Source organism: Crotalus tigris, unplaced genomic scaffold (genome assembly GCF_016545835.1).
Source record: "Crotalus tigris isolate CLP2741 ecotype Arizona unplaced genomic scaffold, ASM1654583v1 scf7180000024153.1733885, whole genome shotgun sequence".
Classification (NCBI taxonomy): Eukaryota; Metazoa; Chordata; class Lepidosauria; order Squamata; family Viperidae; genus Crotalus; species Crotalus tigris.
Genome location: NW_024100414.1, coordinates 174,139 through 188,707, shown reverse-complemented (window position 1 = coordinate 188,707; position 14,569 = coordinate 174,139). Strand labels below are relative to the sequence as shown.

The window sequence follows — 14,569 nt, the reverse complement described above, 5'->3', positions numbered from 1 at the left end:
TAGGAGTAGGAAGGGTTATGTACCACATGGGGCTCTCTGAGCTTGGTGGTTTTCTTGCAGACATTTCATTACCAAACTAGGTAACATCATCAGTGCTAAAAAGAGAGTAGGGTTTGTGGAGAGGAGAAGGAGGAGGAAGGGTTATGGAGTCCCTGGTGCTCTTTGAGCTTGGTGGTTTTCTTGCAGACATTTCATTACCAAACTAGGTAACAGCATCCGTGTGCTAGAAATATTCTCTTCTAAAACAGGCAGCATTAGCACTCATTCTTGTGGCTGCTTGTCTGGACTACCTCAAAGGGCTGAACATTTTCCCGACATCCATAAACATCCCAACCTTCCTAGTTACTTTTCCCCAGCGACAGCTTCTCAGCAATTAGACTTGGACTAGACCCCTAAAAGTTCTCAGGCGGTGAAGTCTCCCAGACAAAGCAGAAATTATTTTTCTCAAAAGAAGAAGAAATAAAAAAAAAAATAGCCTTCCACCCGCTGGAGTACATAATCAAGAAGGAAGAGGCTAAATTTGCTAGTATTGTCTCTCTTGGGAGGAAATGCTTCGTCTTTCCCTGCCATCTGAAAAAAGTTATTTTACAAAAGAGGGGCCGGAGGCCATGAAAACTTTGCTTTCCTGTGACAGACCGAGAAATAAATAAGCTACGTTTTTTCCCCCCTCATTTTTTTTCTCTTTCAGGCTGGTGTCCGGATGAACAAGCTCTGATTTTCTGTTGAAGGAAGAAACGGAAGATCTTCCTCCAAAAATGTATTTTCTCGTTTCCCTGGTGCATTCATGAAGGAGGAAAAAAAATGCAGAGAGAGAGAGTAGAATATACACTCACGGGGGAGGGGGAGGGGGGGGGAGAATCACCCTATCGGATGCAGGTGTCCTCCCATCCAAATTAAATTAATTAGCATTTTGGTGTCCATGCAAAATAGAATTCTGTGCCATGCCAACAGTTCTGCAACTTGGCTCTATCCCATCTGCATAATTTCTCATTTTTTTTAGCCGCAGGAGCCTGGCTCAAGCGAAGACGCGTGTTCTTTTCACCGTTTCCCTTCCCTTTTCAATCACCAATGCATTGGGGACTTTTTGCTGCCCCTCCCTCTCTCTTTCCCTCCTTTCTTCGCAATCTGATGTGGAATTTGCAATTTCATTTTTACAGTCTTCAACCTGGAATTAACTTCCTAACAGCGAGGACAGTTAACCAGTGGAACTGCTTGCCCCCAGACGTTGTGGGTGCTTCATCCCTGGAGGTTTTTAAGAAGAGACTGGACAGCCACTTGTCTGAGATGGTATAGGGTCTCCTGCTTGAGCAAGGGGCTAGACTAGAAGACCTCTGAGGTCCCTTCCAGCTCTATTCCAATTCTAAAGGGCACTGATAGGAACAACTGGAACTTGAGGAACTCTGCAAACAGGTCAACAAAACCTGAAACCACGAAAGAACCCCTCTTCCCCACAACATTCCCACACCGCAGAGTAGGAGAAAATGGTGAAAAGCAGCTAAAAATATGGCTTAATTTGGAGCATCGGTTCCCAAGGGGAATATAGGTAATCCTCGGCTTACGATCATTCGTTCGAAGTTACGACGGCCCTGAAAAAGGGACTTGGTCTCGGGATCAAAATTCACCTAACAAGAAGAGAGGACTTCTTGATATTGGGAAAGGCAGAAGGCCAAAGGAGAAGGGGACGGGAGAGGATGAGATGGTTGGAAAGTGCCATCAACACAACCAACGTTGAGTTCGAGCAAACTGCGGGAAGCAGTGGAGGACAGGGAGGCCTGGCGTGCTGTTGTCCACGGGATCACAAAGACTCAGACATGACTTAGCAACTGAACCACAGCGAAACCTCTCCAATCCATTCAAGAAGCTCCCATGTTGGCTATTGTCTACAACCCAACAGCCTTATTTCCTCCTTGGGCTAAGCCATAGTTCAGGGGTCTTCAAACTTGGCCCCTTTTATGGCTTGTGGACTTCAGCTCCCAGAATTCCTCAGCCAGCTTACCTGGCTGAGGAATTCTGGGAGTTGAAGTCCACAAGTCATCAAAGGGACCAAGTTGGAAGACCCCTGCTATAAGTGAAAGGCAGATTCTGAGCTGTCCGTGGTGCTGAAATATTTTTCTGTTCTTGTTTCCAAGTTCAGTTTCTGTATCTATCCTGCCATTTGCATTAAAATAGGGGTCTTCCAACTTGGCTCTTTTATGGCTTGTGGACTTCAACTCCCAGAATTCCTCAGCCAGCATGCCTGGCTGAGGAATTCTGGGAGTTGAAGTCCACAAGTCATAAAAGGGCCAAGTTGGAAGACCCCTGTCATAGTTTGATTCACGGTGGTTGGGTAGACCAACCCACATCCTGGTTGGGTTCACTCAACAAGTTGCCCCCATGGTTTGCAACCCACAGTGGCTAAATTTGCCCCACTTGCCATCCTACCAAAACTAAAGAGGTTGCAACGACCCTCAAGTTATACATATATTTCAGAGCGAAAACCTAAAAAGTGGATCTCTGCTTCTGCTCATTTCCTCCTTCACCCATTAATTATATCCAATATACACCCCGATGACTTTAAATGCCTGCTTCTGAAACTTTAGAAACAAAAGCATGGAACTAGTTAGGAGTTTTTATGGATCCTTTTTTAAAAATAAAAAAGGGGAAAGAGAGAGAGAGTAGAGAAAGAAAGAGAGAGAGAGAGAAATATGCCCTTAATGCTCCTTTCCATCCATTATTCAGCATCTCCAAGGTGATAATGAGATCTAAAACCGACCTTTAGGGTTTTTTTTCCCTCCTGAGTTTTACCTTTGATCTAAAAAACATCATTAGCTCCCTGCCTCGTTATGCAAGACCAAATCTTGCCCTCAGCTCTGCTTCATTGAGGCTGTCGAGCCCGGAATGACTCGTGACATTTGGAGCCAAGGAAAACCCAAATTTGAGGAAAATCCAGATTCATCTGCACCATCTCTTTGTTCATTCCAGGCATTGATAAACTTCCTGGAATTCCAAAAGGAATACATAAACAGTTTTGGCCATCCTGATACCCAAAAGATGTTGTGACTCTGGAAAGAGTGCAGAGAAGAGCAACAAAGATGATCAGGGGGCTGGAGGCTAAAACCTATAAGGAACGGTTGCTGGAATTGGGTATGTCTAGTTTAATGAAGAGAAGGACCAGGGGGGACATGATAGTGGTCTTCCAATCTCTCAGGGGCTGCCCCAAAGAAGAGGGAGTCAAGCTATTCTCCAAAGCGCCTGAAGGCAGGACAAGAAGCAACGGGTGGAAACTCATCAAGGAGAGAAGCAACCAAGAACTAAGAAGAAATGTCCTGACAATGAGGACAATTAACCAGTGGAAAGGCTTGATTGCTCCATCACTGGAGGCATTCAAGAAGAGACTGGACTGCCATTTGTCTGAAATGCCATAGACTCTCCTGCTCGAGCAGGGGGTTGGATTAGATGACCTCCAAGGTCCCTTCCAACTCTGTCGTTCTATGTTTCATGTTCTATCTCCCTGCTCTTACCATAGCATTGCAGTGGGGATGTCTGGACCAGCCAGTTAACGATCCTCCTTTACCATCCCTCCGGCTTGCAACTTTTATAGATTTATTTGCGAGACCGTTGCGAAATCAAGAGTTCCGCCGTGATTTATAAAGTAGTTTGACAAAACAGCGGGATTATTTTCAATTAAAAAGGTTCCATCTGAGCTGACGAGCTTTCCCACTTTGAAGAAGAGGCCAAGCCAAAGAAACAAACATTTTCACACTCAAGTTACATACACACACACACACACATACACACCCTTCACTTCTGGGCATTTGTAAAGCGTTCTCTTTACACCTTACCCTACGTTAGCAGTGAGTCACCGTTGCCTTGCAGAACCTCATTCAACAAACCTGGTTGGCCTGCTGTGACTTTGCAATTCATAAAACCACGGATGTTGGCTTGACCTGGCGTGCAAACTCACCAACTCTCCAGGATACACAGTTCTTGAACTGCCACCTTTAATCTAGGGATTGTTCTAAGTTGCAACGGCACTGAAAAAAGTGACCATTTTCCAGACTTATGACCGTTGTTGCATCACGTGATCAAAATCCGGACCCTTGGCAACTATCTCCTAGTTTTGACGGTCGCACCATCCCGGGGTCATGCGATCCCCTTTTGCGATTCCCCTTCTGACAAGCAAAATCAAAGCCAGATTCACTTAACAACTGTGTTACTAACTTCACAACTGCACTGATTCAGTGGCAAGAAAAGTCGTAAAATGGGGCCAAAGCCCACTGCCTCACTTAGCGACCGAAATGACGGGCTGTACTGTGACCGAGCCGAGGACTATCTGTACTGAATTCACCGACAAGCAGTGACTGATGTTAAGCATAAAATGGGTTATTTTTTTTCTCCTCTTTGCCTGCATTTTTAGTCTGCGCTTCGCGTTTCTCCTTGAAATGTTCGTGTTTCTTTAAGATGGAAGGTGGTTTAAATCCCAAGTAATAAAGATGATTAAAAATAAAGAGAGTGGTGATTTTTAAAAAAAAATCCAACTCACCAACTATCTTTCCTTTAAATCAAGCACGAAGGGACAAGTTACGGCACACGACGAGGGGCGATTCCAGTAAATAAATAATGCAAAGAAGTTGGACAACTTCCCAAAATTATATTCTCGATAACAAACATGAACAACACAGAAGCATTATTTTCGGTAGCTTGTGAGAGTTTCTCATTATTATTAATTCTTTATGAAAGGACTATTATTATCATTATTACTGGCACAGCAGAAGGATTATTATATTTATTTTGGGGAGGTCTCCTCTCAATGGATATTTCTCACCACAACGCAAGAAGATTTGCACTTTTGTGGTGGCCTCACACACAGCTTGCTGGACCAGTGCAGGGTATTGTAAACTAGAGTTCTCTATCCATCACGCTTAGAGCCGAATTCACACAACACAATACACCAATTCTTAAACCCGAGGAAAGAATCACAATTACTGTACTGATGTAACACAGAAAGCTTTTGACTTAGAACAGTTTAGGGACCATTCAAAGCTACGACGCTGAAAAAAGTAACTTATGACCATTTTTTACACTTATGACCATTGTAGTATCCCCATGGTCGCATGATCAAAACTGGGAGGCTCACATTTATGATGGTTGGTAGCATCCCGGGATCACGTGATCCTCTTTCACAACCTTCTAATGAGCACAGTCAACGGGGGAAGCCGGATTCACTTAACAACCATGTTATTAACTTAACAACTGCAGCAATTCACTTAACGAACTGGAGCAAGAAAGGTCGTAAAATGGGACAACACTCACTTAGCAACTGTCTGGCTTAATGACAGAAATTTTGGTCGTAACCCGAGTACTATCCAATGAACCCATCTAAGCTTAGTCCTCATGACTGCAGAGTTGTCAGATTCCCAGAAGATGTTGAATCACAACTGAACCAACGCAATTTTGATCTTCTTGGCCCACCTGAATTTGTCATTTTACGCTAACTCAGTCTAGGAATACAAAAGAATCCTTGCCCTCTGGAAATGACCATCAACGCTTCCGCTTAAGGGCAACGTCGGAAGACAAATGTCTTCTTGATGACAGCTCTTACAAAGTCCTTGCCAGCGGGCTGTTCTCGGTGGGGATGATGGGAATTGATGTCCCACACACTATCTGGAGAGCTTTGAGGTTCTCCAACTTCACACTCAATCCCCAACTTCACTCTTAAGTGGACGTTCAAGATGTACAGTATCCCAATCTACTGAGCTTGCACAAAGACGATATCTCCCAGTTTAATGTATCCACCCACACAGAGACACACTTAAATTTCCAGCCCCGTCTCCATGTTTAGACACTAATTAACGAGGCAGCAAGGAGACTGATTATCCCCACCGTGGCCATATTTAAATTCAGGAATCCAGCCTAGGTATTGATCCTTAAAAAGCACCAGAAAGTCTGCTTTAAGCCAACCCAGCTCATTTGTCTACCCAGCCAATTCTGCCAGCCCATTGACCGATCAAAATAAGACCACTCAAGCATTTCCCCCACCCTTACCCTAGCTTGTAAAGCCATATTTGATCATCATCTTTTGGACCAGGGATATTACAGAATGAGATAACACAACACAATAACAGAGTTGGAAGGGATCTTGAAGATCTTCTACTCCAACCCCTGCTCAGGAAGGAAACCCTATACCATTTCAGACAACTGAGTGTCCAGTCTCTTCTTGAAAACCTCCAGTGATGGAGCACCCACAACTTCTGGAGGCAAGCTGTTCCACTGGTTAATTATTCTCACTGTTAGAAAGTTTCTACTTAATTCCACATTGATTTTCTCCTTGATTAGTTTCCATTCTTTGTTTCTTGTCTTGCCTTCTGGTGCTTTGGAGAATAAGTTGACCCTCTCCTCTTTGTGGCAGCCCCTGAAATATTGGAACACTGCTATCATGTCCCCCCTCGTTCTTCTCTTCATTAAACTAGACATACCCAATTCCTGCAACCGTCCTTCCTATATTTTAGCCTCCAGTCCCCTGATCATCTTTGTTGCTCTTCTCTGCACTCTTTCCAGAGTCTCAACATTTTTTTTTTTTTACATCGTGGCGACAAATCTGGACCCACTATTCCGAGCATGGTCTTACCAAGGCATTGTAAAGTGGTATTAACACTTCACGTGATCTTGAGGTAGAAAAGGGGATTGAGATGGACATAACAGAAGCATCTGGAAGTGACTGTTCTTCTCTCATTGTATGGGTGTGTCAAAGCCAAATGGAGACAATCGGCTTTTGCATGAACTTCAGTCAAATAAGGAGAGTAGCAAAGTTGCCCAATGTCCAGGGTGGCTGAGCTCTTGAATGGCCTAGGTGGAGTCAAGTATTTATCCTCTTTGGGTGGAACCCAAGGATATTGGGCAATCCCACTAGGATAGCAATCCAAAGAGAAGGCAGGGCGTGTGCCAAGCCCCCGGGCCTCTTTGTGGGTGCTCCATCACTGTAGGTTTTTAAGAAGAGATTGGACAGCCATTTGTCCAGAAAGATCTAGGGTCTCCTGCTTGAGCAGAGGGTTGGACTAGACAACCTCCAAGGTCCCTTCCAGCCACTTGTGGGTGCTCCATCACTGGAGGTTTTCAAGAGGAATCTGGACAACCATTTGTCCAGAAAGATATGGAGTCTCTGGCTTGAGCAGGAGGTTGGCCTAGAAGACCTCAAGGTCCCTTCCAGCTCTGTTATTCAGTTATTCTTTCAGTTGAAAAGAATGCCCTTTGGTTGACATGGGGCAGCCGCTACCTTCATGGGGCTAGCAAATAAAATCTTCCCAGATCCTATTCAGATGACATACAATAAGATCTGGGAAGAACCCCTACATCACTTTAAACCAGCAACTGAGTTTGTTTAAAGTAATCTAGGGAAAGCTGGGTTCACCCTAAACCCAGAGAAATGCAGTGTAGGTTACCAGGAAACCCGATAATTGAGGATTTAGCTGATTCCTTCCTCTAAAGAACAAGGTTCTCCTGCCATCTCCAAGGTCCCTTCCAGCCGTATGATTCTACGTTCTACATTCTGTTTCTCTTCCCCCAGACGTAAAGTGTGGTTTCTTTGCATTAAGTTCCCCTAGCATAATGCCCAATGCAACTCTTAAGGAAGATTCATGCCCAGTTGAATATGGCACCCAACCTGCATCCTTTGACACCTGACTCTTGAGGACCACAAAGCAAAGACACCTCCTCAAAAGTTAAGAGTTTGTTCCAGAAAAGAGTTTTCCCCAGCTCCTTTTGCAAACCTTTGAATAAAAGGAGACCTTTTTGCACAGAGAAAGTATATTTTGTATAAAAAACTAGAAACGGCAAGGATCAAATTCAGACGGGACTTCCACTCTTCCACCCCACCCACCCCCCTTATCCCACAACCCACAGTTTCAACGTACAAATTATTCTACTGTGAAAATTCACTTCTCCGGTCTGTCTGACTTGGCCTGGCGTTGCTGTCTCCAAGAATTGAGAACAGCCAGATGTTTCCTGAGCCCCAGGACCCATTTGGCCTTTGCTAAAAGGCCTGGAGCCGGATCAAAACCAAAACGGACTCAACATTTGACAGAAGTGACAAATTGCTCAAACAACTTCCTTCCCACACGTGCAACAACAAAAAAAAACATCAACCGCCTTTTCAAGGCGCTGCGCCTGGCCACCACGACTTTGGGGGAACTGCAACTCCACCTCCTGTGCTGGAGCCAAACAGGGTGTAAATAAGGAGGGTGTACTTACATGCGTGCAGAACCGCTCGGGCGGATCCCCACAGGTGATGCCGGAGGGCTCCACCCGGACCGTCGCAAAGTCTTTCATAGCCACAGCTTTGGGCTGGCAAGCGTAAAACTCCCACATCGGTCCATTGTCCGTGGTGACCCAGGATTTGCAGATATCATACTGTCCCATGACCAGAGGGAGACAATGCAGTAAGGTGACCACGTGGTAAAGCATGGCAGAGGCGGCCAAGCAGAAAGGATCCCGGAATCGTGAGCAAGTCGGCGACTGGCTTGAGGGAAGTTCTCTGGATCAGCATGGAAGCATCCCGTGGAAGACTGACCCTGGAGAGGTCCAGTTGAGCAGGAGGAGGAAGGCCATTCTCTATCTCTCTGTCTTAGCCATGGGAAACAGCTCTCCCAAGCACGCCTCGGCGATCAAGTCTTATTCCACTTCATCCTCTCCTTCTGATGGCTAAGCAGTCTCTGGATGTGAAGATAGCTAGAGGTGACTCTCCCCAATCAATTGAGAGAGCTATCAAATTCTCATTTTGTGATGAAATTGGACCGGTCGAGGGCAGCGGTGGGAGGACATATATGAGAGAGAGAGAGAGAGAGAGAGAAGAAAAAGAAGGAGGAAGAGGAGGAGGACGAGGACGAGGAGGAGTGTTGTGTGAAGAAGAGCTTAAAAAGTTACAGGATTGAGTAGAGTTATGTTTTCATTCTCCCCTTGTGCTAACCGCTACATGGACCAAGCTGTCAAGTGCTTCTTTTCACCTTCTTTAAGGAAAAAAACAAAACATTTGAGGCTAAAAAAAAGAGGGGAAAAAATAGAATGTGTGCTTCACATTTCCCCCAAGCAAGTTTCTTGACCAATAAAGTTCAAGAAGACAATTAATTCGTGATTTTGGTGCCCCCCCTCCTTTTTTCCCTTAATTCTTTGTAGAAAGCAGCCAGCGACAGTTTCACACCCTTCAACTCATCGGCCTCTAAATCTCCCACTTGTCCAGCTTCAAGGGAGAAGAAACTCACTCCTTTGGCACCGCAGCCTGCAACAGAGATTTAAAGAGAAGAACAAAAATAAGTCAGATTAGCTGGAGGGTGGGGGAAAAAAAAATAAAGTTTTGTATCAGCAAAAGAGAGTCCCCAGAGAGAGCATGAAAAGACAGCAGCTTCTCTGGCTTCTAAAGGATGGGTGTGCTATCCTGTCTTTTTTTTTCTCTCCCTCCCGTTAAATCCGGGTCACATTGCGATCCACAGAAACCAGAAGTGGTGCCTTAAAAAAATAAAATGAAATAAGGCAGAGGAAAAAAGATTAAAAAAAAACAACAACAACCCAAGAGTAAGCAGGAATCTAGTGAGGGGCTGAGCAGAAGGGAAGCCAAACCCCATAAATAATGTATCCCACAACTGAAAATCCAGCCCAGTTCCTGCCAAGAAAATTCATCTGGACCAGGGAAAAGCAGCACCACCAGCAGCAGCAGTTTGAAAGATTCATGAGGATCCCCAAAACAGAAGGAGCTGTCACTTTTGCCCTGGCACCTGGGAGAGCAAGATCTGAGTTCCCACTGTCTGCTTTTTTTTTTTTTTTTTTTTGGTACTCTGTTGGCAAACTCTGCTACAATCAAGCAGGCAGGGAGCGCCCCCCCATCCTGTACGTACACCCCTCTCTTCCAACTCAGAAGGCCAAAGACACCCCACACACACCTCCAATTGCTTGCCCAAGCTGGAAAAAAATAATACATCCTTGCTCAAGGTTTTGCAAAGTGCCACCGTGCGTTCAGAAGACCTGGAAAGATCCCCAAACTGTTTTAACATCACCGTTTTCCTCTTAAGTCTCCCTTCTTTGGATAAACTCCAGCATTTCTGCTCCTCTAGCTTTTATTTTTTTTAAAAAAAGAAAGAAAGTAAGTAAGAAAGGTGAAAGGCTAACCTGGTCAAGCTCTGTCCCTTGTCTTCTAGCTCATTAGAGGATTAAATTTCCCAACTCCTCCAGTTGGAAATAATCTCCCGGAGAAAAGCAAGACCTGGTTACTATTTTTGAACTCAAGATTAAGCTGGGGGAGGCTGAGACGAAGCCAAGAAGAAAAGGAAGGAACGGAGTGATGCAAAAATGATGTTATGAGCCCCCCACATACACACACCTCTTTCCTGACATCAGATCTGATTTTCGCCATCAAGCGTTCTCCCCTAATGTCGCTTCCTCACCACATCAGATTTGGCACCCGGTAATTCTGACATTAATCATGGAAAAGATGTAGAATCTCCCGGGCTGTATCAAGCCCACTGTGGGCTTTGAAGAGACATCTGTCATGTCATTTTTGGGAGCCGGTAGCCTTGGTGAAAAGAGAGTGAAATATCCAGGACAAACTATCTCCCTGAAATCTGCAGTTTTAATCTTTGCACCTCATGGATATTTTATAGAAATTGCTTTTCCCTGCTCTGCAAAAAAAAAAAAAAAAATGTTATTAGGATCCCACCAAGACTGTTCGGAGTCCTTTCCTTCCCGCATGAGGATAAATCTTGATTATTAAGAAAGTCCACTTTCCTAAGAAGAAGTGGAATCAATGTCTTGGTTTCCTTTTAAGAATCCCGGGCGGTCCTCGGAGACTGTAGTAGCTTGCCTCACAAAATTAGATTTTATCTGGGTATCTGGACTATTCTCCCTTGCCCCCCCCCCCCGTTATTGGATTAAGCCTGCTTTTGAAATACGAGAGGAAACACCAGCGTTTGCAACACCCTACTGAGGAATTAAGCAGTCAGCTTAACAGTGCACTTGGCAATTAAATGCAACATTTCTCAGAAAACATACACAGGCAGGCAAGAAAGAAAAAAACAAAACAAAACAAAAGAGAGGGAATGAACTTAGGCAGGAAGGAAATTGTACAAGAATATTGCTTGGCTGTTTGGAAAAAAAATAAGCAATCAATCCTTGTGGTTTGACCGTTCTTGTTTTCTTCTCTTTTTCCGGCTATTTTTTGGTGGACGTTGAAATGGAGCTGAGTTTTGCTGCGTGGAAGATAAATAACCAAAGCAGCCCCCAAAACCTGAAACAACTTGAAGGGAATTGCATTCTCCAGGGGAAAAAGAAAACATGCTCCAGAGGTAGGTCCTTCTCAAGCATTTTAAGACTCCCTTCTTCAAATCCATGGCCCTGCTCCAAAGGATGTTTTTGGTTTTTTTTTAAAGATATTTCTGGCTGAAGACAAGACAGCCCCAAGGCAAGGCTCAACAAAACTCTAGCTTTCTGCCAACTTTCTTTTTTTGGGGGGGGGGGGGGAAATCCCAAAATATAGGGGTTGAAAGCCTTGCTGGAACAGAAAGGATTTTGTCCCAGTTGGGCATAAGAAGAAGCTTGATAGGATGTTTGAGAAGAAAACGGACACATAAAAGTCACCTGGAAATCAAGGTAGGAGAGCAGAAATATTTGGGGTTAGGGTACCCTTGAAAGTTTTGGAAGGGAAGAAGGTACTGTAGACAGGGCCAAAAAAAAAAAAGGCCCAGAGATCACATTTCACAAAGTTGGATGGATTCAGATGACCTCTTTTGTTGTTCCCTTGTCAAGCACTGGGCTGGCCAGGGCCTTGCAATTTTGCAAACCACTAAGAAACTCAATACCTCATTCAGGGGATTCTCGAGTAAGTCAAGCTAAAAAGGAGGCATTTGGCATTTCAACCCTCTTAACTTTATATATATATATATATATATATATATATATATATATATATATGTGTGTGTGTGTGTGTGTGTGTGTGTGTGTGTCTGTGTGTGTGTGTGTGTATAAAATATATAAAAATATCCAGGCAAGGCTGAGTTGCTCTCCAAATGAGTAAAATGAAATGATCTAATCCGGGACGAGCAGATCCGTACCAAAATAAGCAGGGAGAAAAGTGATTCAGCTAGTACATTTTAGTCACATACACAACAGAAACACACACACACACACACACACACACAGAGAGAGAGAGAGAGAGAGACACAGAGAGAGAAAAAACAGTGCAGGATGCCGAAAACACAGAAAGAAATCTGTGCGGTTGTTATTCATTTCCTGTTAGGAGATCTCTCTGCTTCTCTCTCTTAATAATCATAATATTAAAATCAGATTAATGTATGGTGTGTTTCTCCCTCCCCCTTTTAAGGGCAGAGTGAATCTGGAAAGAGAGAAGCCTGTTTGGGAAGAGAAAGAGGCCAGGAGAAGGGTCTGGAGAATGGGGGGGGGGGAGAACACGGGAAAGATTTGGACTGGGGTGGGAAGAAAAATGAAAATTGATGCATTGTTTGGAGGGCTTTAGAGGAGCCCAAGAGAAGCTTCAGGCGAAGGTGAGAAAGAAGGAGAAGGAAGGAAAGAAAGAGAAGGAGCGGGAAAAAGACAGGAAGGAAGGAAGGAAGGAAGGAAGGAAGGAAGGAAGGAAGGAAGGAAGGAAGGAGAGAGAGGAAGGAGGAAAGAAAGAGAAGAAACAGACAGGAAGGAAGGAGAAAAGGAGAATGAGAGGAAGGAAAGAAGGAAAGAAAGGAGAGAGAGAAAGACAGGAAGGAAAAAAGAAGGAAGGAAAAGTGAGGGAGGGAGGAAAGCAAAGAGAAAAAGGGTGATGGTGAAGATGATGGGGCACAAATCCGCCGGGGAAATCCGGAACGCGGGGGGGGGGAGGGCGAAGAGCGCCCTACGACGTCCCCCTTCCTCGGATGTTGGTGCAATTGTAGAGATTCACACGCGCAAAAATAGGCAACCCACTCGCCTTCCCCCCCGCCTCCCGCCCCCAGCATCTCCTTCGGATAAGGCAGGTTGTTGCTAACTTTTTCCCTCCAGCCTGGCCAGCAAAGCCGTGAGGGGGGGGGGGGAGGCAGGGACGGCTGCGGACTTGGCCGGCCGCTGGGGCAGAGCGAGGGCCCGAGAGGAGCCCGAGGGATCTCCGCGCTTACTCACCGGGGACGGGCAGGCGCTCCGGGTCCAGACCGGCCGGCGGAGACAAGAGCGCGGCGGGGAGGCGGGCGGGACGGGTGCCAGGCAGGGAGGGGGCGCCGCAGAGGCGGGCTTGCAGGTCCTACCCCCCCCCACACACACACCCAGCCTCTGGGCAATGGGCCTCCTCTCTCCCGCGAAGTTGGGGAAGGGGTAAATGCGGCGAGGAAGAGGGGGAGAAAGAAGGGATGAAGCGATGGAGATTCGGCCAGGCAAAAAAAAAAAAAAGGAAGCCTCGCCTCCCTCCCGTCCTCCTTTCTCTCTCTCCTTCCTTTTCCTCCTTCTCTTCTTTCCTCCCTTCGCCCGCCTCCTTTCTCTCCTTTCCTTTTTTTCTTTCCTTCCTGTCTTCTTCGTCCCTTCTTTTTCTTTCCTTCTCTCCTTCCTTCCTTCGCTTTCTGTCCTTGCCTTTTTCCCTTCTTTCCTCCTTTCTTCCTTCGCTTCCCTTCTCCCTTCCCTCAGCCTCTCCCTCCTTCCTTCGTCTTTTTCTCCTCTCCTCTTTCCCCTTTCTCTCTTTCCTTCCTTCCTTCCTTCTTCCCTCCCGGCTCACTTTCTTACTTTTCTCCTCCTCCTCCTCCTCCCTCTCCCTTCCCTCCTTCTCCCTCCCTCGCCCTCCGCCTCCCCAAAGTATGAGAGGGGGGGAGGGGAGGAGAGGGGAGGGGGCAGAGGGCTGCGGAGGGGGGGAGGGCTGGGGGCAGGCGCGGGAGGGGCGGCGTTCAACTTTTCTCCTGGCAGAAAGAGACGCCCCGAGGGAGGGTCCCGCTGGCCCGCATGCCCCCCTCCCCAAAGGCGCCCGGAGGGGGGCTCAGCCGGCGGGCCGGAGAGAGGCTCAAGGGCGGCGCCGGAGGGGCGATCTCCTGCCGGGCTGCCCGACTTCAGGCGCCGCCGAGGGGGCCCGCCGCCCCGGCCCTCCCGCTGCCCGGCCCGGCACCGCGCCTGGCCGGGGCTGCGCAACTCCCTCCGCGGACTCCGAGCGCAGCCCGGCAGCGGCCATCCCGCGGGTCCCGCGCTCTTAAAGGAGCAGCGCGGAGGAAGCCCGGCCGCACAAGGCGGAGCCCGGGCGGGGCGTCCGAAGCAGCCCGCTGCAAGGCTGGGGAGAGGGGGGGCGCAGGGGGGGATGCCAGGGGGAGGATGTGGGACCGGGGGGGGGGGAGAGAAGCGACAAGACAGATCTCAGGATTTGGGATATATTGGGGAGCTTTCTTTCTTTCTTTCTTTCTTTCTTTCTTTCTTTCCCTTCTCTCCCTTCCTTCCTTTCCTTTCCTCCCTCCCTCCTTTCTTCTTCCCTCCATCTCACCATTTTTCTCTTTCTATCTCAGTTTTCCCTTTTTCTTCCCTCCCTCCCTCCCTCTGTTGCTTCCCTCCTTCATTCTCCTTCCTTCCTGCCTTCCTTCCTTCCTTCCTCTTTCTC

The 14,569-nt window shown here is 46.7% G+C and overlaps 1 protein-coding gene across 7 annotated transcripts in view; it reads right to left on the bottom strand.

The window, feature by feature from the left end:
- The window catches only part of NTNG2 (netrin G2), a 44,209-nt gene extending 30,756 nt beyond the window's left edge, over positions 1 to 13,453 (bottom strand). For 2 of the 7 annotated variants that reach the window (XM_039322956.1, XM_039322961.1), the window contains exons 1-2: positions 13,126 to 13,453; positions 8,227 to 9,250 (exon numbers count right to left, since the gene is read on the bottom strand). In XM_039322956.1, coding sequence (XP_039178890.1) covers positions 8,227 to 8,439 — 213 coding nt within the window. In that variant the 5' untranslated portion in view covers positions 8,440 to 9,250; positions 13,126 to 13,453. The other 5 variants (XM_039322958.1, XM_039322959.1, XM_039322962.1 and 2 more) reach the window with 5 other exon arrangements.
- Between the last annotated feature and the right edge of the window lie 1,116 nt (positions 13,454 to 14,569).